The sequence below is a fragment of the Mustela nigripes genome, chromosome 13 (genome assembly GCF_022355385.1).
Source record: "Mustela nigripes isolate SB6536 chromosome 13, MUSNIG.SB6536, whole genome shotgun sequence".
In the NCBI taxonomy this organism is placed as follows: Eukaryota; Metazoa; Chordata; class Mammalia; order Carnivora; family Mustelidae; genus Mustela; species Mustela nigripes.
In genome coordinates this window covers 109752433-109777092 of record NC_081569.1, presented here as the reverse complement: position 1 = coordinate 109777092, position 24660 = coordinate 109752433, and the positions used below count along the sequence as shown (strand labels likewise).

The window sequence follows — 24660 nt, the reverse complement described above, 5'->3', positions numbered from 1 at the left end:
ACAGAGAAAGAAAGGGAAAAGAAGGTAACTAATTTGAGAACTAGACTCCGCCGGGGCTTCGCCTCCGACCCAGGGAGGCCGCACGTCCCGGACGAGGCGCGCCGGCGAACGGCGGGATCGAGCAGGCGGCCCGGCAGCCGCCCGTCGCCGGGTCCTCGCGGCGCGTCCTCCGCGCCCTGGATCCCCGCACGGGTCGGCACCGCTCCGGCCCCGCACTCCGCCAGGCCCGCGGCCCGCGTCCTCCCGCCCGGGCCAAAGTTGCGCAAATAGCCCCACAACTGGCAGATACTCACCGGCCGCAGCAGGAACCGGGGCTGCGGAGGTTTTAGGGAGTTTAAGGCAAATCAGCCGCGGGAAAGGCGGGCGGAGGTGAAGGGGCCGCGAGCTGCAGTGGCGGCGGCGCGCGGCGTTCGGGCTGGGCTGCGCGGAGAGGCTCTGGCTCTGCCAGGGACTGTGCTGCAACAAAGGACTTCCGCTGCCGCACAGCCGCGCCTGCCGCACCGCACTGAGCCGGCCCCGCTTACGCGGCGACTCCGGGTCTGCCCACCAGTTCGCTGCGGCGTCCGCCAGCCTTCCCCTCCCTCTCGCCCGCCCACCCACTCCGCCGCTGGCTGCTAGGGGCACCCGCGGTCGCCTGTTTGTTTGCAACAAGTTTCTGCGTCGGGCTCCGGGGAGGCTGGCGCAACCCGCACCGCGGGGGCCGGCGCGGCGGCGGCTTTACCACCCCTCTCGCCCCTCTCCCAAGGGTAGGCTTGGGACCTCCTCCTCCTCCTGTTTGCACAGCTGGATGGGACTGGGCTCCTCCCGACTCCCCAAGGGCAGGATGCTGTTTTCCCACTCCGTCCAGATGTCAGACCCCTGCCCCGGAGGGCTCGGCAGCCGAGCCTTCCCTCTCAGTTCGTCCCTGACGTTGTGGGGGCGCCAGCTCCCTCGCCCTGTCCCGTGCGCCGCCAGGCGGTCCGGGGTCGCCCATTCCCCGCGCTCCCCCCACTCTGCCTGCCATAGGCCTGTCCGCCTCTGGCCTTGAGTCACTTCCCCCGCCATGCCCCACCCCACCCAGCCCGCCTCCCCTCCCAGGCTCCAGCGGCTCAGCCTCCTTGGCCCCGCGCCCCCACCCCTCTCCCCGCGAACACGCGGGCGCATCCTTCCCCACCCCCACCCCCACCCCCGAAGTGAGGCACTGCTGTGCTTTTGCACGCCCTGGGGAAAGTCCCCGGGTCACGCGGTTGTGTGTGGGGAGCCTGTGACGCTCAGGCTCGTCTCCACGCTTCCGCCTACAGAGTCACGACTGAGGACCGTGGCGGAGGTACCCCGAGCGCGGGCCGACCCCCGCCTGGCCACTAGAGTAGGCGGGAGGGCGCGCACGTACGCACGCACGCACACTTCAACCCCCGCGCCCCTCGTTCCCCCGCTACCAGGCGCGCGGTCACGTGGGCCCATCGCGGGGCGGCCGGCGCGGGAAGCCGCGCGAGAGCGGGCCGCAGGGTGCGTGAGCCGGCGCCGCCGCGTGACGTGCGCGGCGCGGGAGCCGCCCCTCCCGCACGGAGGAGCCGGCTGGCCGCCGCGGCGGCGTCTGGGTAAGCGACGCGGCCCGGCCCCTGTGGGCTGCTCCGGGCTCAGTCCCTCCCGCCGCGAGCCGCCCGGGGCGGCGGCCTGCAGCTGCGCCGGTCGCGGGACAGATGCAAGTAGCTGGGGCGAGGGGTGTTTTGGTCCGCTTGACATGTCAATCAGGGCGCAGGAGGAAAATGGCAACCGCGAGTGAGCACTGGGCGGAGAATGCCCAGAGCCGCCTCTCGCTGCCCGCAGAAGGCGGCTGCAGGGGCCTGACCCCGCGCGGGAACCCCCGACGGGCCCGCGGCGTTCCCCGGGCGGCCGCGCGAACCCTTCTTGCAAGTGGGCGGGTCTCTTGGTGCAAGCTGAGAGACGCTGCGGCCACTGTCCTCTCCCTTCCCCACCCCCGTTTGTGATTACCCCGTTTCTAGGGCAGGAAGTTCCTCCTCCTCCATAATTCATTTCTTTCCTTTTTTTCAGATTATGTTAATCTCACTCTGAGTAAATCCAGTTTTTCTTTTTTAAAGTTTGCCGGATCGTTCACTGCTTCCCTAGCTCTCGTTATTTGGAGAAACCAAGCTACTTTGACAGCACTTAGAGCTGCACTTGGAATTTGACAGCAGCTACCGTGTTTCATTCAGTAACGCCCATTTCCCCCCAGGAAATTACATTTCGCATTCAATCTCTTGAGACTCAAGGTTTTTTTTTTTTTTTTTTTTTTTACAAAACTGTTGATTCGCGCAGGGTTTTGTCAAGTGTGTAAAGTACACTTTGGGATGACAGATTTTAAAGCTGAAAGGGGCCTTACAGGAAATCCAGTTCATCCCTCTGTTTTACAGATGAAGACACTGGGCCTAACGAACGTGTAGCTTGACTGAAGCCCTACACACCTTTTGAGTAACTGGACTCCAGGGCTCGAGGCCTTGGTTACCACACCAGGAGCGCAGTGCCAGTTTAACCCACTCACTGTAGAGACAGTCTGCCAGAGGTGATTATACTTGGCTTGATTCAGATTATTGAGAAACAAGGCTTGGCCGTTGTGTGTTGGCTCTGGTATTTTAAGTAATGGGGTTGGCATTGTCTTTAGGTGGAATAGATTGCCTATGATGTATTTGGGGGCTCAAAGCCCATCTTCTCCAAAATTCAGCCCTATTCTCTGTAAGAATAACCAACATTTGCAGCACTGGTTACTTCCTTAGGTTAAGGCATCAAAGTTCCTTGAGCAATCTAGGTATGTTTCGATTAAGCGTAAACTATCCAGTATCAGGAATCAGTTCCTTAAGAGCGAGCAGTATATGGGGATAGCACTTGGAATAGATTAGTTCTGATGGCTGGGAGGTTATCAGGAAAGAGTGGAACCTGGAAGGGATGGTCAGTAACAAAGCAGGGAGGGGCCTCAAATGACTTGCTCTACCTTTTTGCCCAGCCCTTCCCTGAATGTCTTATTTGGAGGTAGTGGAGATGGATTCTGCTCCAGTTGTTGGCTGTTTATTGAGCACCTGCAGTGGCTAGCCACTTTCATAGATGAATTCTGAGTACTTGACAAAAAGGGAGGTGGTATTGTCTCTTTGTTAGAAACAAGGAAACAGAGATTTACCTGGCTTCTGCGATGCTGTCATTTGCCCGTAGAATTCAAGGCTAGATCACTTATCTCCCAAGTCCAGTCAGTGCTCTTTTGCATTTTATCTTGCTACCACTTCAAGCCGGGAAAGGGATGAGAGAATCGCCTGTGGCTGATTTATTGGCGCCTGTGGTTGCCCAGAGAGGCTGAGCAGGACTTTCAGCTGCCCTCTTTGCCTTAGAAAAATGGAGCTGTGTGCTTCCACCCTATCTCCTGAGGGGAATGTGCAGGAGCCAGGCTGTCTAGCTGGGGAGGAGGGGCCCAAGAGTCTTGGCTGTAAAATATCCTGGCAAGGGCAATGCTGGGAAGTGTTGCATAATGCCCTCCCCACCACTGAACCAAAGTGATTTATTTACTATGGCCCGTAGGTGGTGCTTGACCATCTTGTTAAAGAAAAAACTTGTCCTTTTTTGTAATAAAAGTCCAAAACAGAGTTGGGGGGATTTATATTATTGCAGGGTTTTTTCCTTGTCTTAAAAAAAAAAAAAAAACAGTGCAGGTGTTCTTATCTTGATAAATTATAAAGTACTTCTACACCACTTCCTGTGCCCCCTTTCTGCTTATTTATTCCAAATTGCATGGGAACTTCCATCTTTTGAGAGAAGAATGCTAAGAAAAATACTATAATTTATAGTTACAGCACAGGTTATGGAGTTAGACCTAGCTTTTGATCGCCACTTTATACTGTCTCCTAGTTGTGTGTTCTAAGCCCATGTCATCTGTAAAATAGATATAAAAATAACACATAGCCAAGGTGAGGACTAAAAGAATGTACATAGAGCACTTAGCACAAGGCCTTGCATGTAGTATTTACTCATTATAATGGTAACTATTTGAACTAGAACAGTATTACTCCCTCTAGGATGGGAAAGGTATTACTACTTGAACGTGCTTGGGGAGAGTAGAGGAAGAGGAAAGTATTTGAAACAAACATCAGTTTCAGGATTAGTAATTGAATTTATTCACACATCTGCTTTCCCTTTGTTCACAGGAATTTTTTTCTTTCTTTTTTTTAATCTTAACTGAAGAAAAAGTGTTTATATTATTGTAAGTTGTTTCTGAAAATTCTCTAAACTATTCCTTCCCTGTACATATCAATCATACGTTGACTTTTTGTTCCTTGTGAAAAACTCAAGGCACTTGAAGCAAAAGGCTTCATTAAGCCATCTGGATAACGTGTTTGTGGAGCATTCCGTGGCAAAGGAAGTATTGGTTCACCTATATTCAGAAGTTATAATTAGTCTTGTTTGTACTGTATTCTAGGTCTGTACTCGCGTTGTCGTTATCCAGCTTCCTTCTGTCCTTTGAGTACCTTGTTTTTTTCTTTCAGAAATGCAGTCATCACTCTTTTTTTTTTTTTTTTTTTTAGTGGACTAAGAAGAATCATTTATTTTTCTTTACAGGGTTCTGATTTTTTTAAGGTTCACTAGCAATTTGCACTAACCGGTGTTAGCACTCTTGTTTGCCTGGTGCTGTGGCTTTATCAGGCATCCCACATGTTGGTTAGATGGTTAGAGATGTAGTAGGCTGGCTGTGTCTGGCAACAGGCAGGCCCCAAACTAACGTTTCCCTGTTCCGTTAAAGGTTTCTAGAGCATAACTGCTCTTCCTGTGTCATCTACCACGTCTGCTTCTTACCCTCTTCTCTAATGTTTTCAGTGATTTTCGTAAGCAGATGCTTAGAATTACTGCACATTTTATCTCAATATTCTCAGATTTGAGATTTCCATATCATCTTCAGATGTTATGAAAATAGGCATAATGGTGTGTGAGAGAAAATACCTTTTTTTCTTAATACTTTTTTAGAAGAAGTCTGAAAATGGTATGTTCCTCTTCTGCCCCCACTGTCCAATTAACTAGTTTGAGAGCACTTTTATTTCTCAGAATCTGGATAATTTTTTGTTTAAATTTACAATTAGAATTACAATTGTTGATTTTTGTTCATTTAATGTAATTGGTACAATTCCCACATTTTGAGCATAGCTTGTAAAATTGCTTCTTTTTCTCTGTAATTCTCAGTGTGACATATTCTCTTTATTTTCCTTGGTTTCCTTCTAACACAGTGGTTCCTAACTGAGGCGTCCTATTAGAACCACTATCCTTTTTAAAAAAGGATGTGAGATGCGCCTGGGTGGCTCAGTGGGTTAACCCTCTGCCTTCAGCTCAGGTTGTGATCTTGGGGTCCAGGGATTGAGTCCCGCGTTGGGCTCTCTGCTCAGTGGGGAGCCTGCTTCTCCCTCTCTCTCTCTGCCTGCCTCTCTGTCTACTTGTGATCTCTGTCTGTCAAATAAATAAACAAATAAAATCTTTGAAAAAAATTAAAAACTAAAAATAAAAAAGGATTGAGACTCACTCTCAGCAATTCTGTTTAGCTTGGTCTAGAGTAGGACACAGACATCAGTCTGCATTGAAAGTTTTACAATACAGTCAGTGATAAGAGCTACTAGTCCATGATAAAATGATCTCTGCAAACATTCTTTCCCTGGGTTATAAAATGTTATACCTCCATAATCCTGTGAAAGTATGATTAAAAAGTTAAAATCATTGTATAAAGTCTGTCATCATGTGGCACTTTGAATATTTCTGCTTTTACCTTTGTATTTATAGCCATGAGTAAGTATCTCAAAAAAGCTGCACATATTCCTCTGCCAACTTTTCTGTCTCCTTCTCTTAATGATAATTTAATAATAAAGTCACAGTGGTAGGAACCACAGAGAAAATATCTAAGACTGTTTATTTTCTATAGGAACAGATGTCTTAGTCCTCTTATCCCATTTTTATTAAAGATTCTACAGCCTGAGAGAATGAAAAGCTATGTATTCCAGGACATGGTCTGGCTACCATAGGTCTGAGAGTCCAGTCTAACTAATACAAAAGATTTTTTTTTTTAATAAGTAAAAATCAAAAGATGTTAAATTTCAAGTTAGCTTTGAATTAAACAAAAATGGATACTGGTATAAAGCTGTTGTAGTTTACTTAGTTTGAGCTAATCCAGAGTTACTACAATTTAGTTAGTAAACAAGGTTTTGTAGTCTCTCTTAAATATTAATACTAATTCTATTATTATAGTATAAATACCACTTTGATAATAGGTACAGCATTTTAAGATGAAGCACTCTTTCATTTTGGCTTTTGTCTCTATAATAAAATGATAAATTATTTTTTGCATCTCTTCTCACATCTTAAAATTTCCACCCAAAATTCTATTCTTTTAAGATTTTATTTATTTATTTGAGAGAATGAGAGCATGAGCAGTGGGGAGAGGGAGAAGCAGGCTTCCCGGTGAGCAGGGAGCCCTGACAGTGGAGTTCCATCCCAAGACCCCAGGATCATGACCTGAGCCTAAGGCAGATGTTTAACCAGTACAGGTACCCACATGCCTCTCCACTCAAAATTCTTAAATAAAACTTCTGAGATCTTTCTGTATGCATAGGAATCTTTAGCTATTCCACATACCAGAGAAAATAATATTTATGGTCAAAGAAATGATGAGCAAAGGCTACATGAAAAACCTAGCTAATAAATTTGCCAAGTAGGTTGTATTAGAAAATGTTTTTAAGGGATGCCCGGGTGGCTCAGTTGGCTAAGTGACTGCCTTCGGCTAAGGTCATGATCCTGGAGTCCCAGGATCGAGTCCCACATTGGGCTCCGTGCTCCGCAGGGAGTCTTCTTCTCCCTCTGACCCTCTCACTTCTCATGCTCATTCTCTCTCTCAAATAAACAAATAAAATCTTAAAAGAAAACGTTTTTAATAACTTTGTGATGGATTGGCTCTTTTGACAAATAAAATCTGATTGTGTTGCCTTAAAATGTGAAAGGTCTGTTATTATACAAAGAAGTTTGAGCGAACCTGTTATGTGTCTAAGTTGTGGTTTTTTTTTTTTTTTTCCGTTTAAGCATATCTGAATTTGTTTCACTTTATAAACTTGGAAAAAGTTTCCCTTTATTCACTTCAATATATTTGCAAAATCTGCCATCGGTATGTATGTTAAAAGTTACAGATGGGGATTTTGAAGAAAGGGGATGAGTTAAAAGTCAGACTCAAGGGGCACCTAGATGGCTCAGTGGGTTAAAGCCTCTGCCTTCAGCTCAGGTCATGATCTCAGGGTCCTGGGATCGAGCCCCGCATCGGGCTCTCTGCTTAGCGGGGAGCCTGCTTCCTCCTCTCTCTCTGCCAGCTTCTCTGCCTACTTGTGATCTCTGTCTGTCAAATAAATAAATAAGATCTTTAAAAAAAAAAAAAAAAGTCAGACTTGAAATACTACCGCACCATTATGGCTAGTTGTCGACTTTGCGTACCTCTCCCACCTTCTCTGAGCCTTTGGTTCCTCAGCCATAAAATGGAACTAATATTATATCTGCCCTATTACCTCATAGGATTTAAAAAAAGATAGCATAGGGCAGAGATTCTCAAAGTGTGGATCAAGGACCCCCAGAGATTGCTGAAACCTTTTCAGGATCTGCAAGGATCTTGCTTTTGAAAGGCCAAAATCTCTAAATATACTTGAATTAAAACAACTTGTGGCAACAGATTGAACACAGAAACAAAGAACCCAGCTGTATTTTTTAAAGCGTGGTATTAAAGAGTACTGTAAAATAGAAAACAGTGCTACTCTTCCCACTTAAAAAATATATGTGGTTATTTTTTAGAAAAAAATGTTAAAATATAATGGGTTTATTATTATTTAAAATGAATTAAACATTTTAAAATGTCTCACTTTTTATATGGTAAATATTGATAAATACAACCCACATAAGCAACAGCTCTTTGCAATCCCTAATGCTGCTCTTAAGAGTGTAAGTGGATCTTGGGGCGCCTGGGTGGCTCAATGGGTTGGGCCGCTGCCTTCGGCTCGGGACATGATCTCAGGGTCCTGGGATCGAGCCCCACATCGGGTTCTCTGCTCAGCGGGGAGCCTGCTTCCCTCTCTCTCTGCCTGCCTCTCTGCCTACTTGTGATCTCTCTCTGTCAAATAAATAAAATCTTAAAAAAAAAAAAAAAGAGTGTAAGTGGATCTTGAGGCCAGAACTTCTTAGAAGTGGTGAAGGGTAATAATAATGGCTGACTAGTTCCTGTTGGGACAGTTCTGAACTAGAAACTACATTTGACCCTTGAACAGCGTGGGGATTAGGGCCACCAGCCTCCCTGCACAGTCAAATATCTGCATTTAACTTGACACCTACCCCCAGCCTCCCAAGTTTAACTACTAACAGCCTACTATTGACTGGAAGCCTTACTGATAGCATAAACAGTCAATTAAAGTAATTCATATGTTACATGCATTATATACTGTATTCTTATAATAAAATAAGCTAGAAAAAAGAAAATGTTATTAAGAAAATCATAAGGGGCACCTGGCTGGTTCTGTAGAGTGTGCGGCTCTTGATCTCCAGGTGGTAAGTTCAAACCCCATGTTGCACCTAGAGCTTACTTAAAAAAAAAAAAAGAAAGGGAAAGGAAATCATAAGGAAGAGAAAATACATGTATAGTACTGTACTGTGTTTATCCAAAAAAAATCTGCTTATAAGCGGGCCCATGCAGTTCAAACTGATGTGGTTCAAGGGTCAACTCTATAAACTTGAAAAAAAGCTTTAGAAACAAGGGATGGCAGTTGAAAGTGACAGAAATCAGACAGAAACTGGAATGAAGTCTATACTTGGAAGAAGGGAAGAGCAGTGGATGATTTTTATGGCTTTTTCCTGAGAGAAGTCTCCAGTTGGTGACAGGAAGAGCTGGCCAAACTTAGGTTAATAATCTGTAATCTTACTTGCTTGAAGAAAAGAGGACAGAGTTCAGAGTGACCACACAGCTGGAAAGAAAAGGAAAATCCTAGAAAGGATGCTGGGGGAACCCCACATATTGAATCTCTTGCCAACCCCTAAACTTATACATATGTTGAACTTTCATACAGCACACCAACAAGTAAAAAACTAAACCAAAAGAGAGACAGGGTTTGAAGTTTAAGTCCAGCCAAGTTAATTGTAACAACAAAGCAAAACCATCAGTACTTTTTGGAAGAATATTACAGAATCTAGAGTCTTTACCACAGTAATCACAATGTCTAGGATATTGTCCAAAATGAAACAGGAAACTATTACCCTAATTAATGGAGATTAACTCCAAAATGACCCAGAGGTTGGGTTTGGCAGAGATTTAAAGCAGCTATTACAACTCTGCTTAAGATTGTAAAGCAAAATAAAGTGGTAATGTGTCAACAAATAGGAAATCTCAGCAGAGAAATAGAAACTAAAAAGGAATGAGATAAAAATTTTAGACTAGAAATATAACAAAAATTCACTGAATGAGTTTAACAAAAATGACAGTGAACTTACAGCTTAATAGGAAGTATCTCACCTGAAAAAAAATATTTTAATCCCCTTATGCCTTAATTTTTTAAAAAAGATTTCATCTATCTATTTTAGAGAGAGAATCCCAAGCAGACTCTGCAAGGAGTGTGGAGCCCGACATGGGGCTTGATCCTGTGACACTGAGATCACAATCTGAACAGAAACAAAGGGCCAGATGCTGAACTGACTGAGCTGCTCAGGCACCCCTGAAACAGAAAAATTATTGATGTGAAAGTTCTATATAAACTTCATCACTGTAGGGATGCCTATAGGGAGCCACCCGGGTGGCTCAGTCAGTTAACCTTCTGCCTTCGGCTCAGGTCATGATCCCGGAGTCCTGGGATCAAGTTCCCTATCAGGCTCCCCACTCTGTGGGGAGTCTGCTTCTCCCTCTACCTATTGCTCCCCTGCTTGTGCTCTCTCTCTCTCTCAAATAAATAAATAAAATCTTTTAACTTCATCACTATACATTAGCAGCAGGGATTTTTTTTTTTTTTAAAGATTTTATTTGTTTATTTGACAGACAGAGATCACAAGTAGGCAGAGAGGCAGGCAGAGAGAGAGAGAGAGGGAAGCAGGCTCCCTGCTGAGCAGAGAGCCTGATGTGGGGCTCGATCCCAGGACCCTGAGATCATGACCTGAGCCGAAGGCAGCGGCTTAACCCACTGAGCCACCCAGGCACCCCAGCAGCAGGGATTTTTACTCTAGGTTTCTTTCAAGGTCTAAACTCAGCTCTTCCCTCAGCATGTGGACCGCCTTCATAGTGTATGAATCAAAGCCATGGACAGAGTACTCTCACATTCTCTTCTGACCTCAGCTGTCTCCTTGCCACTGTCAGAAGTAAACCTCTCTCTTCTCTATGGCTGACTGCTACATTGTGCTTGTTCCTTCTGGCTTCCGGAGGTGCCACCCCTCTTCAGCCTGAAAGTCTTTCTCTGAGCGGAAGCTCCCTATCGTCAGCATCCTATCCTATCTGTACCTGCCCTTTATGGCCTCTGCCGTCTAACATTCCCTTGCAGTGAGATATTTTGCTTTTTTTTTTTTTTTAAGATTTATTTATTTATTTGACAGAGAGAGAGAGAGATCACAAGTAGGCAGAGAGGCAGGCAGAGAGAGAGGAAGGGAAGCAGGCTCCCTGCTGAGCATAGAGCCCGACGTGGGACTCGATCCCAGGACCCTGAGATCATGACCCGAGCCGAAGGCAGCGGCTCAACCCACTGAGCCACCCAGGCGCCCCAGATATTTTGCTTTTGATGCTTTCCCAGACTATTGTCAGAGGTCACCAGAAATCTCTTAGTCACCACACTTGGAGTATTTATAATAGGCCTCATCTGCATGTTTCTCTGCAGTACTTTCCACCAGAGGTGGACCACTCCCCACCCAGGTTCTTGCCTTTCCTTTACCTCCCCCCACCCATCCCCCCACTCAGTGTTGATAAGTTTCCTTATTACTCCTCTTGTGTCTTTTCTGTGTTGTTTGATGATTCATTTGTAGCTTGTTTCCCCCCTTTTATTTCACTCAATAGTCCCATCCACTCCTGGTGGCTTCAGCTATGTAATTACAGAAGACCTCCTCTCCCTGTCTAGCCCTGCATAGTGTCTCCATTGATCACTAAACATTTCTACTCGGATGCGCTGGCGTGAACACCTTGAACTCACTGTGTCCAAAATGAATTTTTTCTTTTATGTCTATGCCTCTTTGCTGGCATTCTGGAACATTGCTCTTATATTGATACCTACCACATGACAGTTACTCTGCAAATAAGACCTGAAGGGATGAATGAATTCTTCCAGTAACCCAAGCTAGAATTCTGAGACTTGACTTTGACTTTATCTCCTCTGTGGCTGACCACATCCAGTCTGGCTGCCAAACCATGTCAGTTCTATGTCTGGTGTATCTCTTGTATTCCTTCATTTCCACTACTGTCCCTTGGATATTGTAGTGGACTTCTTGCGGGTCTTTATTTCTCCATACCTTTCCCTTGCTAATCTTTTTTTATGTGTTGCTACTAGAGCAACCCTGAGTCACAGGCCTGATGATGATGATGATGATGATGGTGATAATTGGTATTTACTGAACACTTATTGTGGGCCTGCCTCACTATTTCTATGTGCTTATATGCATTTTCTTATTAAATCCATGTAACAGCCTGTGAGGTAGATACTGTAGTTATCCATATTTTGTAAGTAAAACCAAGGACCAGAGAATTAAGCATCTTCTTGAGATCATACAGCTAAATGACAGAATTGGAATTTTATTCCAAGCTGTTTAATTCCAGAGTCCAAGCTGTAACTACTATGCTGTTCTCCCTCCTGCAAAAACGTCTTTACACCATTTGTTACAAACACAACTGGAGTACCTTTCAGTTTTACATTCGGTACCACATCTCTTGTTATTCACTTTTGTTTTTTCTGTGCCAAACTGAATTCTTCAGTTACCTATATATTCACACTCCTCCCTGTAATTTTATTCATTCTCTTTTTTTCTGCCTGGAATGCTATGTTCACCTTCTGCCTCTTCATCTAAATTCAGTTCAAATGCCTTATTTTTCACTGGGTTGCCTGAGCTGAAGGCAGCGGCTTAACCCACTGAGCCACCCAGGCGCCCTCAAACACCCTCCTTAATGTCCATTACCCTGTTACCCCACCCACCCCCAGCAACCCTGTTTTTCCCCCATAGTTAAGAACCTCTTTTGGTTTGCCTCCGTCTCTATTTCCCTCTTATTTTATTTTTCCTTCCCTGCCCCTGTGTCCATTGTTTTGTTTCTTAGATTCCGCATATGAATGAGATCATATAGTATTTGTCTTTCTCTGATTGACTTATTTCGCTTAGCATAATACTCTCTAGCTCCAACCACGTCATTGCAAATAGCAAGATTTTATTCTCTTCCTGTGTTTTGGTAATTGCGGACATTGCTGCTATAAACATTGGGGTGCATATTAGCCTGCAGTCTCTTCTTAGTTGCAGCATGTAAGTATTTTTCTTCTGTCCCTATGCTTTGTATAATGCATGCTTTCAAATAATTTTTCTTTATTAAATTTCTCTTCAAAAAATGTGTTCAGTAAGTGAAGAATTTAACTGTTACTCATAGACCATTAACCACAAGATTTTTGTATATGTGGCTTTTTAGTGTGCCCTGTCTCATTTCTATGTGGTTCAATAGTTCATTATACTAATGCACACACACGTGTGTGTGTGTGTGTGTGTGTGTGTATAGATAGACCTGGTGAAAATGTTTATGATCTGAGGGTTTTTTTTTCTTAAACAGTTCGTAAGGCTGGTTTAAACTACTTCAGTTTGAACCATTTCATTGAATCTAAGACACATGTTTTTCACATGGTGAAATCTCTAGCATACAGTTTTATTTTGGTTTTTAAATCTCTCTATAATAAGTTGGTGATGTTTTAGAATCCAGGTAATGCAGCAAATAGAAATAAACAGTGACTTTTAGTTAAATGGCCTTTTGGAACAATACTTACAATTTGGAGTTTCGTTTATGTTCAGGTCTCTGTAGATTCTGGTATTTTGTTCCCTCTTATTTCATCATTGCCTAAAGGCTTTTAAAATGAGATGGTAAGAAATAAGGGCTTTGTTTTTATTTATTTTTTAATTGGGGAGGTTTGGGAGAAGATTAATGTTTGAGCAAGTAGAATTTTAAAAAGTAATGTATGAATAGAATTAAAAGCAAGTTTCAGGATTCCTAAAGTATTATTTATATAAAATTTTAACACATGCAAAATAATACCATACCTCCTTAAGGGATACGTAAGATGCAGTAAGAACATGATGATGTTACAAGACAGTCATAAACCCCAAAGTCTGGATGGTGATTACCTTTGGAGGCAAGGTAATGGGTAGTTAAAATGAGGGAGAGATGGCTGGCTGGCTGTGTGTTTGTCTCCTTGGCACTGTACCTATTTGTCTATCTGAAATAACTCCTAATTTTTAAAAATGAGGGGAAAAGGAATACATGTTGGAATGTACTTGTGATGTTAAACTTCAATAAAAATATTTAAGTTTGAGGTGCCTGGGTGGCTCAGTTGGTTAAGTGTCCGACTCCTGATTTCAGCTCAGGTCATGATCTCAGGGTTGTGAGGTGGAGCCCCACATCAGGTGCCATGCTCAGCATGGAGTCTGCTTAAGATCCACTCCCTCTTCTGCTCCCCAACCCCCAGCTCACTTGTACTCTTTCTCTCTCTCAAAAAGAAAAAAAAAAAAAGGATTTAAATTTAAACAGTACAATTCCCCCACCCTGCTCCCTTGTTTCCCTCCCAGAAGTAAACATTTTACTCATTTCTTTGAACCTTTCCAAAATATGTACATAAAGAAGACTATATTTCTGTATAAATTTCTCTGCCACCTAAAATAACCACTCCAGGGGCACCTGGGTATCTTAGTTGTTGGGTATCTGCCTTCAGCTCAGGTTGTGATCCCAGGGTCCTGGGATCCAGCCCCACATCAGGCTCCCTTCTTGATGGGAAGCCTGCTTCTCCCTCTCCCACTCCCCCTGCTTGTGTTCCCTCTTCTGCTGTCTCTCTTACTGTCAAATAAATAAATAAATAAAATCTTTTAAAAATAAAATAAACACTCTACCCTCTTTTGCATAAATAGTAGTCTTCTCTGTATGATTTTATGCTTTGCATTTTTTACTTAATATATCTTAGAGATTATTTCATTTCAGTACATTAAATATATAGTTTTAATAAACATAGATTTAGCCTTATATCAATACTAATTACTTTTTTGTTTATCAGTTATAGCCTAGACTTTATTCATTAATAAGTATGTGTTTCTGTATTAAATTTGTGTAAGCAAATTAAGCAGCAGGAAATCTGGGTTTCTCCCTAATTCCTCTTTCCAGACATTCTTGCGGCTTCCCGAGGTATCTTGATGTAGAACCTGACCATTCGCTAGGCATCTCCAGTTTGTGGATCGTGTTCTCTCCGGGAGGTGGAAAGGGAGGACATTTGGGTTCTGGAGCCCAGTGTCCAGGTTTGAATCCCCTGCTCTGCCACTTACTGGCAGTGTGACTTGAATAAATTAATTCTTTGTACTGATTCAGTTTCTTCATAGGTAGATGCATTGACTATCCCTTTCTTGTATAGTGATATTGAGAACTATAGTGAAAAGTGCCTGATACACAGGAGGCACTATAAGTGTTAGCTGGTTTTATTATATTACTGATCACTCAGCTGTCTGCTGCCCAAGCTGTGGCCAATCTCCAGACAGGCAACCCCACAGTCTCATCACTGACCTCTTTAGACTTCGGTCTCTGGCTAGTGAGAAAACCTCATTCTCTTTTTTCAGAAGCTGCTCTTTTAGAGAAGGATCTCGCAGCTGGCCAGTGATGCCCTTTATACCACAGCTGCCTTCTCCTTAAGGCACCAGGGCTGTCCGCACAGTTGGGGTTGAAGCAGAGCCTCCCATCTGCCTGGAACTCTTGGCACTCTTGAATGCCCTTGCTGCTCACACTAGACTTCTCTTCCAGAATTCTTCTGCATGTTTTAGCTCATACGTGATTTTCCCCAACACCAGTGGTCCCACTCTCTCTTGTTTCTTCGGGAGCCTCCATGCTTGTATGTGTCTGAATCCACTTAATATCAGGGTTTAGGCTCTTTCCATTGGGTCCCTGGGCCTCATATGTAAATCAGAGGATGTGGCTTGATAATCTGTTTTAAGGGCTCCTGCACATATTGTGACTGATACGTTTCCCAAACATATTGTAAGATAGTTAGGAGGCCCATGTAGCCCAAGCACACAAAGGATCCCTATGGAGCAATGACTGCTGTAGCCCAGCCAGGGCAGTGGTCTGATATGAACAGTTAGAGCTAACATTTGAGTAGCAGTTTCCATTACAAGGTGCTTTTCACGTAACTTCACTCATATAGCTCTAAGGAAGGGGTCCGTATCTCATTCCCATTTTCTCGTGAGGAAACAGGGCTAGAAACATGGTCACATTGATTTAAAAAAAAAAAAAAAAAAAGGACAGGCCTTCCTTTTGCTTCTGTGTCACTCATACCAAGCTATCTTCTTACCAGATGAAAAAGACCGTATGTTACAGTTTTAGCAGAATTGATATTTTTATAATGGGGGGTTTAATGTTAGCTAGGTTTGGGGTGAAATTAACAGTATTAAAAACTATTGAATAATCTCATTTAAATTTAGGCCTCTTTGTACTCTGTAGGTTTGTGTGAACTGTAGCTAATTTTGTTTAAAAAAAAAAATTGTCCTTTTTCTCAGAGCCACAATGGACACAGCTAGCCATAGCCTTGTCCTTCTACAGCAGCTGAACATGCAGCGAGAATTTGGTTTTCTGTGTGATTGCACAGTTGCCATTGGAGATGTATACTTCAAAGCCCACAGAGCAGTGCTTGCTGCTTTTTCTAACTATTTCAAGATGATATTTATTCACCAAACAAGGTAAGGATATGGTTTTGTAAATCTGAGGAGTTTTTAATGTGATATAGCTAAGCCTTATTATAACATCATTTGGGGGACTCTTTATTATGGGGTCACCTTAAGAAAAAAATATGTATTTTTTTTGCACATCCAGTAATTCATCTCAGTATGTAGGATGCATGGTGGAAGGTAAAAATGAAAACAATAGTATAGTTAAAATTAATTGAAGGCTTATCCCGTACCCAAGCACTAAGTATTTACCTAATGTACATTCTACTATTATCCATACTATTTTAGAGAAAAGGAAACTGAGCCTGGGTCAAGGAATTGGCCCATCCAGGATTATACAGCTAATAAGTGATCCTCAAATGCAGATCTGTGCTTAGATCTATGTTCTGACTCATTACATTGCTGATATCTTTTCTATAATACTTTCATAGCAAGGGTGTAATGTCATAATTCTACACACCTTATATTCCATATCACAGTTCAAAAGACACTTGTTTCAAATACTTTTTTCAGAAAGTGTTTTGATTTTTTGAATGTGGGTTATCCCAGCATGACAGGTATGTAGGGAGTGGGCAGGGACGTCATATTCAGATTCTGAGCTCTTAGAGAATAGCTTTAATCCTTCCTAGGTTGAAGGTGATAGAATTCTCTGTTGTTTTTTTTTTTTTTTTTAAAGACCTTTCATGAAAAACTTAAAGAAGTCTAGCCTCAATTACACAGTTTCATTTCCCTTCATATTTTTAAATATTTGTTGGGTACTTACGTGTCAGCGCTATGTTAGACCCCAGCAACAGGCTAGGATGCTCACTGTCCTCAAGGAGTTCATTCAATAGAGAACACATGTAAAGAAGACAATTGCGATGTAACTGATCTGCCTGTGTCTCAGTTTCCTTCTCTGTCAAACACTGGCATAGTATGTATATTTACCCAATGGTGTTGAGATTAAATGGATTAATAATATTAAAATGCTTAAAACAGAGCTTTGCACTGTCAGCTACCGTTATCAATAATTAATGTGATACGTCTATAATAAAAGTGTTGTATAAGGTAGAGTGGAGTGTCGGTAGCCCTATTTTGAGGAGGTAGGAAGTAGGAATAGACTTTACAGAAGCCCTGGATCTTGAAGGATCAGGAGGAATTTTTTTTCAGATACTGTAAAGGAATTCAAGAAGGTGCATTGCAGGCAGAGGGAAAAAGTGTATGAAAACATAGGCAGACATGAACTGGGCTAGTACATTCAGGAAACAGAGTAGACCAGAATGGTTGGAATGCATGGCGCAAAGTGGGGAGAAGGTTAGAGTGGGAGATACGTTATGGGAAGTGTCAGTGTAGAAACTGGATTAGAAACAGTGCCTTCACCTCAGTCTTGTCTAAGAGCTAGGAGTTGGTTCAGCTCCCAAAAACCTGTTCGTGTGCCAGGCACCATGCTAAATTAATCCAAGAGATACAAAGGTGTCAGGCCTGGCTCTGTGTTATCTCTGTTGAACAACTAAAAATCCTCAGTTAACAGCTCTGTGCTGATATATAAAACCCCTCCCATAGACCCTGGAAGTGGGTGGGTGAGAGCTAAGAGTGAAACCGGAGAGGGAATCCTGAGATATGGGGACTAAAGAAATGGCTTGCCAGCATGTGACAGACACCCTGTGCATTCTGAAGCAGACAGGAACATTGGCTTCAGGGAAAATAAGTCCATTGACGGGGCTGTTGTTCCTCCAACACTCCCCTCAGGTTCTCTTTATCCTAATTTTGCAGAGTGTTTCCTGATTTCTTGTTATGCTGTTATTTCTATTGTCTGAATTGTAAATTCATGTTTAAAAATTGAGCTTGGGTTATTTTGAAGTTTTTCAGTTATACCTATATTCAGTTGTGATTTAAAGAGTAGATACATTACTATAGTTTAGAAGCCAAAATAAGGTTAGTGTAATTTAAGTTCCAAATATTACCAATTTTAATGGACTTTTAACATTTTAAATATTTTTTATTTTGGTGAAATATAGACAACATAAAATTTGCCATTTTAACCATTTTAATCATACAGTTCACTGGCATTAGGTACATTCACAGTGTTGTGCAACATCACCACTTGACATTTCCAAAACTTTGCATCACCCTAAACATCAACTCTGTACCCATGAAGCAATAACTCCCCATCTCCCCACCTCACCCCAAGCTCCTGGTAAACTCTAATCTACTTTCTGTCTCTCTGAATTTGCCTATCCCAGATATTTTTTATAAGTGGCATCATACAAAATTTGTCCTTTTGTGTCTGGCTTATTTCACTTACCAAACGTTTTCCAGATCACCCATACGGTAACATCATTCAGAACATCATTCCTTTCTTTGGCTGAATAATTTGCCACTGTATGTATATGCCACAATTCGCTTATCCATTCGTCTATTGATGGATGCTTGGGGTTGTTTCCACCTTTTGGCTAATGTGAATAATGCTGTGATGAACATTGGTGTCCAGGTGTCTGTTGGGTCTGTGTTTTCAGTTCTTTCGGTTGTGTACGCAAAAGACTGTTAGGTTCCTTAAGAGGAAGGTTTCTGTTTTCTTCATCAGGTTTCTCCTCCCTGGCACCTACTATAGTGCATACCACTTAGGAGTCACTGAATGTTGAATTAATCAGAATATCTGTGTGTATTTCTTAACTTTTGCCAGTAGGTCGAATACATGAAGACTTGTTGCTGGGCCATAAAGCTGGTGTGCTGTGAATGTCTAATTATATGTTGCTATATTTCATTAAGGCAGATTGCTAAGTCTGAGCTTCTTAGGAAGAAATTGCATTAGCCTATGGCTGTATGCTCCTAACTAAAAGGCCAACTGGTCATTTTATCTTGTGTGGGTCTGTTTTTTGTTTTTAACAGTGAATGCATAAAAATACAACCAACTGACATCCAACCCGACATATTCAGCTATTTGTTGCACATTATGTACACGGGGAAAGGGCCAAAACAGATTGTGGATCACGGTCGTTTGGAGGAAGGGATTCGATTTCTTCACGCCGACTACCTTTCTCACATTGCAACAGAAATGAATCAAGTGTTCTCACCAGAGACTGTGCAGTCCTCAAATTTGTATGGCATTCAGATCTCAACGACCCAAAAAACAGCTGTCAAACCAGGGCTCGAGGTCAAAGAAGCTCCTTCCAACAACGGTGGCAACAGAGCTGCTGTCCAGGGTGACCACCCCCAGTTGCAGCTCTCTCTCGCTATTGGGCTGGATGATGGCACTGCAGAGCAGCAGAGGGCCCATCCTGCCGCCCAGGCCTTGGAGGAGCATCAGAAGCCCCCAGTGTCCATCAAGCAAGAGAGATGTGACCCAGAATCTGTGATCTCCCAGAGCCACGCCTCACCCTCATCAGAGGGGACAGGTCCCACTTTCACCGAAAGCAGTATCAAAGTACACTTATGCCATTACTGTGGGGAACGTTTTGATTCCCGAGGTAACCTAAGGCAACATCTCCATACCCATGTGTCTGGATCCCTCCCGTTTGGTGTCCCTGCTTCCATTCTGGAAAGCAATGACCTTGGTGAAGTGCATCCACTTAATGAAAATAGTGAGGCTCTTGAATGCCGCAGGCTCAGCTCCTTCATTGTCAAGGAGAATGAGCAGGAGCCTGACCACTCAAACCAGGGGGCCACAGAGCCCCTGCAGATCAGTCAAGTGTCTTTGATCTCCAAAGACACAGAGCCAGTAGAATTAAACTGTAATTTTTCTTTTTCAAGGAAAAGAAAAATCAGCTGTTCCATTTGTGGTCATAAATTTCTCCGAAAAAGCCAATTGCTAGAACACATGTATACGCACAAAGGTAAATCGTACAGATATAACCGATGCCAAAGGTTTGGCAATGCGTTGGCCCAGAGGTTTCAGCCATATTGTGACAGCTGGTCTGATGTCCCCCTGAAAAGTTCTCGCTTGTCACAAGAACAGTTAGATTCATCTTGTGCCTTAGAGTCAGAGCTCCCACAAGAAAATGTGGACACTATTCTTGTGGAGTAGCAGTTTCTCCTTCACGATTTTTATATCCATTCTGAAAAAGAAAATTCATATGCATTTTTATTCATAAATTATTTTCCTCCTCAACTTCTATTAACTTTTTTCCTTACCATTGATCCACAGTTTTAAGGTTGTATATATTAGGTCTTCTTATTGTAAGATACATATGGCTATTAAAAGGTAACCTTCAAGTAGAGTTACGAACAATCATAAATCACAGTTCAGAAATCAGAAGTCAAATCAGAACTATGGAACTTTAGAGTTAATATTTATAGAATTTTTAAGTTGTAGAATCAGTAAAATTGAATTGAAAATGAAGTAAATGAAATATTTTTTAAAGAATATTCTAGACTATCAGTTTTGGCTAATTTTTCACATGAATACGCCACTATGAAGACTATTTAAAAATATTTTTGGCCATATAGGAAGTTAAAGTTATTTTACTGCATAACTATGTATACAGATTTTGGTTTTAAGGCATAGCTATAATAAATCAAAAGTAGCTTTAAAATCACTTTTTACTTATTAGCTCTGCAGCATCTTACATGGCTTTTAAATTTTGTTTCACATTGGGGCGCCTGGGTGGCTCAGTGGGTTGGGCCTCTGCCTTTGGCTTGGGTCATGATCCCAGAGCCCCACATTGGGCTCTCTGCTCAGCGGGGAGCCTGCTTCCTCCTCTCTCTCTGCCTGCCTCTCTGACTACTTGTGATCTGCCTGTCAAATAAGTAAATAAAAATCTTAAAACAAAATTTTTTTACATTGAACATACCTCATTTTTAATAAAAAATATTCTAGTAAAAAGAGAGGAAGGCAGAGGAATCAGACATTAAAACAAAGTCCTACAGAGAGAAATAGGAAGATACATAGATCGATAAATGTAGAGACAGATTCAGATAGATCTACACTGACTAACACCCAGTGTTGTTACCTTAATCTAGAGCATTCTTATAGACCCTAAGAGTAATTTGAGATTTTTTTTATGACCAGAAATTTACATCAGTGTTAAAGAGGAAAATGATAAAATGTAAATTACCTTTCTACTCTCAATGTCCGAGGATTTTCTAGGCTGCCCAAGTTGATGTTAGTTTTTTACATATCACTTGAACAAGTTGTTTTTTCAATAACACAGTTTTCATTTTTTCCTAATCCATAAAACTAGCAGTAGATACAGTCAATGTCCTAGAACTATGTCTGAAATCCATGATAGCTTTTCCTTTGTGAATAAACTTAACTCCCTTTTATAGCAGTGAAACTTACAAAGCTATAACATCGGAAAAATTAAAACTGATGGACTAAATGATACATTCTCCTGCTTTCTGTGGCTGGGAGTAGCTGGTCAAACTTTTCCACAAAGGATAGATCTAAACTGTTTCTGAAACATTTAAATTTAAAAGATTAGATAATCCAGGATAACAAAAGAGAGAAGCTTTGAAACAGCCTCATCTTTTGGGTATGCTGCCCCGTTCAAAGCCTCATAGATATGTTAATAGATCTGGTTTGTGAGGCTTAGAAATTAAGTGTATGCAGAAACTCTGAGCTCCTTTATGATGGCATCCTTCTGAGGACATCTCCTGACAGTGTCAGGGTTTTTAGTCAGAAGGGAGCTCAAAGACTAAGCTAGCTCATTCGAAGGGCACAAAGGTTTTCTGTGGGTAAACAGTAAGGTCCTTAGGTCAATTATGAAATGATAAGTTTTTCTTGAAAGCTGAATGAAGAAACCAGTGGGCATTGTTTAAGGTAGTTGAGTTTCCGCCTCAGAAAAACGACTAAGGCTTCCTGGGGTCAAGACTGAGATGTGTTGCCGCTGATACAGGATCAGTTATACTGGGAGTGGTTAAAAACAAATGTGTTGCTCCTTGGGGTGAGAACTTCGTCTAATCTTTAGTCGTTCAAGCAATTTATTCAAATTTACACTTCCCTCAACAATTCCGTCTCATAAGATGAACACAAATATTAACATTGATTTCATGTATTTTAGACTGTATATTCCCTAGCCTTCTTCAAGTAGTTTTACTTTTCTCAGGAGAACAATTTTTCTGATTTCTATTTTCTCTGTTCTTTCTTTCTCGCCCAGTCGTTGGTCCTTGACACAAGAAACGTGTAGCTAACGGGTGGATTTTGGGTATGTATGAGTTGAGGAGTAGGGCAGCAGTGTAGGGCAGGGTCTGGAGAAATTCTAAGAGTTTTGCTATGGTTGATTAGCCATGGCAGACAACATTAATTCAAAGCTGAAATGTATCTCCATTTGTTGGGTGTTAAGAACATAACGGTTAACTGTATTTTTATTCTCATTCATATAGTTCCTTTTGATATTAGAAATTCAAAGCAAATGTTCTTTCTTTAGCCTTTTCTTTCTTTTTTTAAAAGATTTTATTTTTTAGAGAGAGGGAGCAGGAGTGGAGGGAGGGTCAGAGGAAGAGGGACTATCAAACTCCCTGCTGAGCGGAAAGCCCAATGTGGGGCTCCATCCCAGGACCCTGGGATCATGACCTGAGCAGAAAGCAGATGCTTAACCCACTGAGCCTCCCAGGCGCCCCTTTCCTTAGTCTTCATAATAGTCTCTCTGTTTTAGGAAGTGGAAAAATGTTAATTTCATTTTATAGAAAAAATAGCCCCAAGAGGTGGGTTCCAGAGAACCAGTGAATAGTGCTGTGGGGACTGACCCCAGTTTAATTTTTTTCATCATTCGACATATTTTTAAAATAACTATGATTAATGAATGCTGTGCCCTGCATGTATTTTTTTAAGACATGATTCCTTACTAAGAAAATCTTATTTTATATAAAAAAGGTTTTTGCAGCTAAAACCTTTAGTTTTGACCATGTCATCTGCAAAATGGAGCTGTAATTTGAACCATATAGTACAGTTTGCATAATGATTACCAAGCTCTTCAAACAGGAAATGCTTTATACACCTTAATCAGTATATTAGGCAAATACTAAACAGACATTTTCTTCTTGGATCATCTTAGAATTTTCCCTTCTTTCCAGATCCTCCATATAGTTGTCTTCTGAAGAAAAACAGACTTTTTTCAGTATTTGTTGCTATTAGTATATTGTCACAACTCTAGAACTCCTAAGTGCAGTCTGCCTTATACAAAAAGACAAAATTTCTTGATTTATGTCTCTTGAGATCATTATTTCATGCTCTCTTTTTCTGATTTCCCATTTGTAAAGTGGTTATAAGTAATACCTACCTTACAGGCGTGTTGTGAGGATTTGTATTAAAATTTTGTGAAGTTTGGGGCACCTGGATGGCTCAGTCAGTTAAGTGTCCCACTCTTAATTTTAGCTCAGGTTATGATCTCTGGGTCCTGAGATAAAGTCCCATGTTGGGCTCTGTGCTGGGCATGGAACCCGCTTAAGATTTTCTCCCTATCCCTCTGCCCCTCTATACCCTTCTCTAACAAAATAAAAAAAAAGTGTTAAGTTCTCTTGGTTTTTCTTAACAAAAAGCAACCATATAAGGAAAACTACATGTGTTCTATAGCTAAACTTAATAACTTCAGGATTCCAACCTCTAAACCCTAGAATGTCTTAGAAGCAGTCATATATTATTTAATACTTAATAATTAATTGACACAAATCTTATTTTTTAGAAATATTTTGGAAACAGTATTGTTGCTGGAATTCCTTTTCTACTGTAGTTTAACTGCCAGTACTTCTCTTTAGCCTTTAGGAAGAAGGATATTAGTTATTTGGCATTATATGGAATAAATCCTGCCAATTTCAGCCTCATGGAAAGTTCCCCCAAACATATTCTTTACATATGGGAAGAGGAACAAAAGCAATGGAGAAAATATCATTTTCATTACTTTGATGTAGATCATCTAGAAAGTAAATGGGTGGGGATAATAACATAGTAATTCATTATTGGAAGTAATTCCTAACGGAAAGGCCTCACTTTAAACAGAAGGAAATACATATTAGTCATGGAAAAAGAGGCTCTGAAAAATGGTACAATTCCATTAATGTTTATCTGCACAGGCCAATTCTTACTGTTGTAATCCAGATCCTTGATAAGTGTGTCATTTTTTAGTAGTAATTGAGGTAAATAAGCCACATGGAGAGTTTTTATAATGTAATTTGTGTCTTTGTACGTTTTAAACTAAATGTAGCTCTGTGGTATTTTATTATAATTAATTTTTGAATTCCTAAGAGTGAAATCTAGAACTGATTATTCTCTGCTATACTTCCATGTTTGTATGGTTGGACTTTTTGAAAACTGGTAAGATTATACAGTCCCAAGTTTGGATGTCTTAAATGCAAGGAATCACAGACTGATGTTTGTCTTCAAGACCTGGAAGAATCTGTTGTTTCCGTGTGCCACACTGGGTTACTTAGGAGACACCGCTCCAACACACTGGACATGAGCTGCCACCAACTCTTCTGTTTGGTGCCACATAAAGTCATTTAGTCAGACTAGATCAGATAGCAACTTAAACTCGTTTCAAAGAAACTGGATTTCAAAAACGTGTGCAATAAAAAAGACCCAGTGAAGAAATCTTCCAAGAACAAGTAACACATGGCGAATCTGGGAGACTCTGGTGAACAGTGCGTGTTGTATGGCTGAGCTCTTCTACCTTACAGACTTTGAGTTTGCTTCAGAAACATTATTTTAGAAAGTTTAGTATCCTCTATGTGGAATGAAAGCAGTGAATTTCATGTATTTTATCATGACAAATAAATTAATGTGACTTGATCATAAACAAAACCTTTTTTTAGTCCCACTTA

At 41.8% G+C, this 24660-nt stretch overlaps 2 protein-coding genes across 7 annotated transcripts in view; one reads left to right on the top strand and one right to left on the bottom strand.

Annotated features, from left to right (window-relative positions):
• ZBTB1 (zinc finger and BTB domain containing 1) overlaps positions 1 to 3169 on the bottom strand; it is a 30655-nt gene extending 27486 nt beyond the window's left edge. For 2 of the 3 annotated variants that reach the window (XM_059373375.1, XM_059373371.1), the window contains exon 1: positions 294 to 1003. The gene's annotated coding sequence lies outside the window, so the exon portion shown is untranslated. Of the gene's footprint in view, positions 1 to 293; positions 1004 to 3148 lie in introns of those variants that run through there. The other variant, XM_059373373.1, reaches the window with a different exon arrangement.
• Positions 1172 to 24660, top strand: ZBTB25 (zinc finger and BTB domain containing 25). 4 transcript variants are annotated; one of them, XM_059373381.1, is made up of 4 exons: positions 1172 to 1577; positions 2391 to 2539; positions 15760 to 15939; positions 18796 to 24660. In XM_059373381.1, the coding sequence occupies exons 3-4, from the start codon at positions 15767 to 15769 to the stop codon at positions 19928 to 19930; spliced, it is 1308 nt and encodes a 435-aa protein (XP_059229364.1). In that variant the 5' UTR covers positions 1172 to 1577; positions 2391 to 2539; positions 15760 to 15766; the 3' UTR covers positions 19931 to 24660. The 4 variants fall into 4 exon arrangements, with proteins under 4 accessions (XP_059229364.1, XP_059229365.1, XP_059229366.1 ...); XM_059373382.1 differs by lacking the exon at positions 2391 to 2539; XM_059373383.1 differs by lacking the exon at positions 1172 to 1577 and having other exon boundaries at positions 2293 to 2539.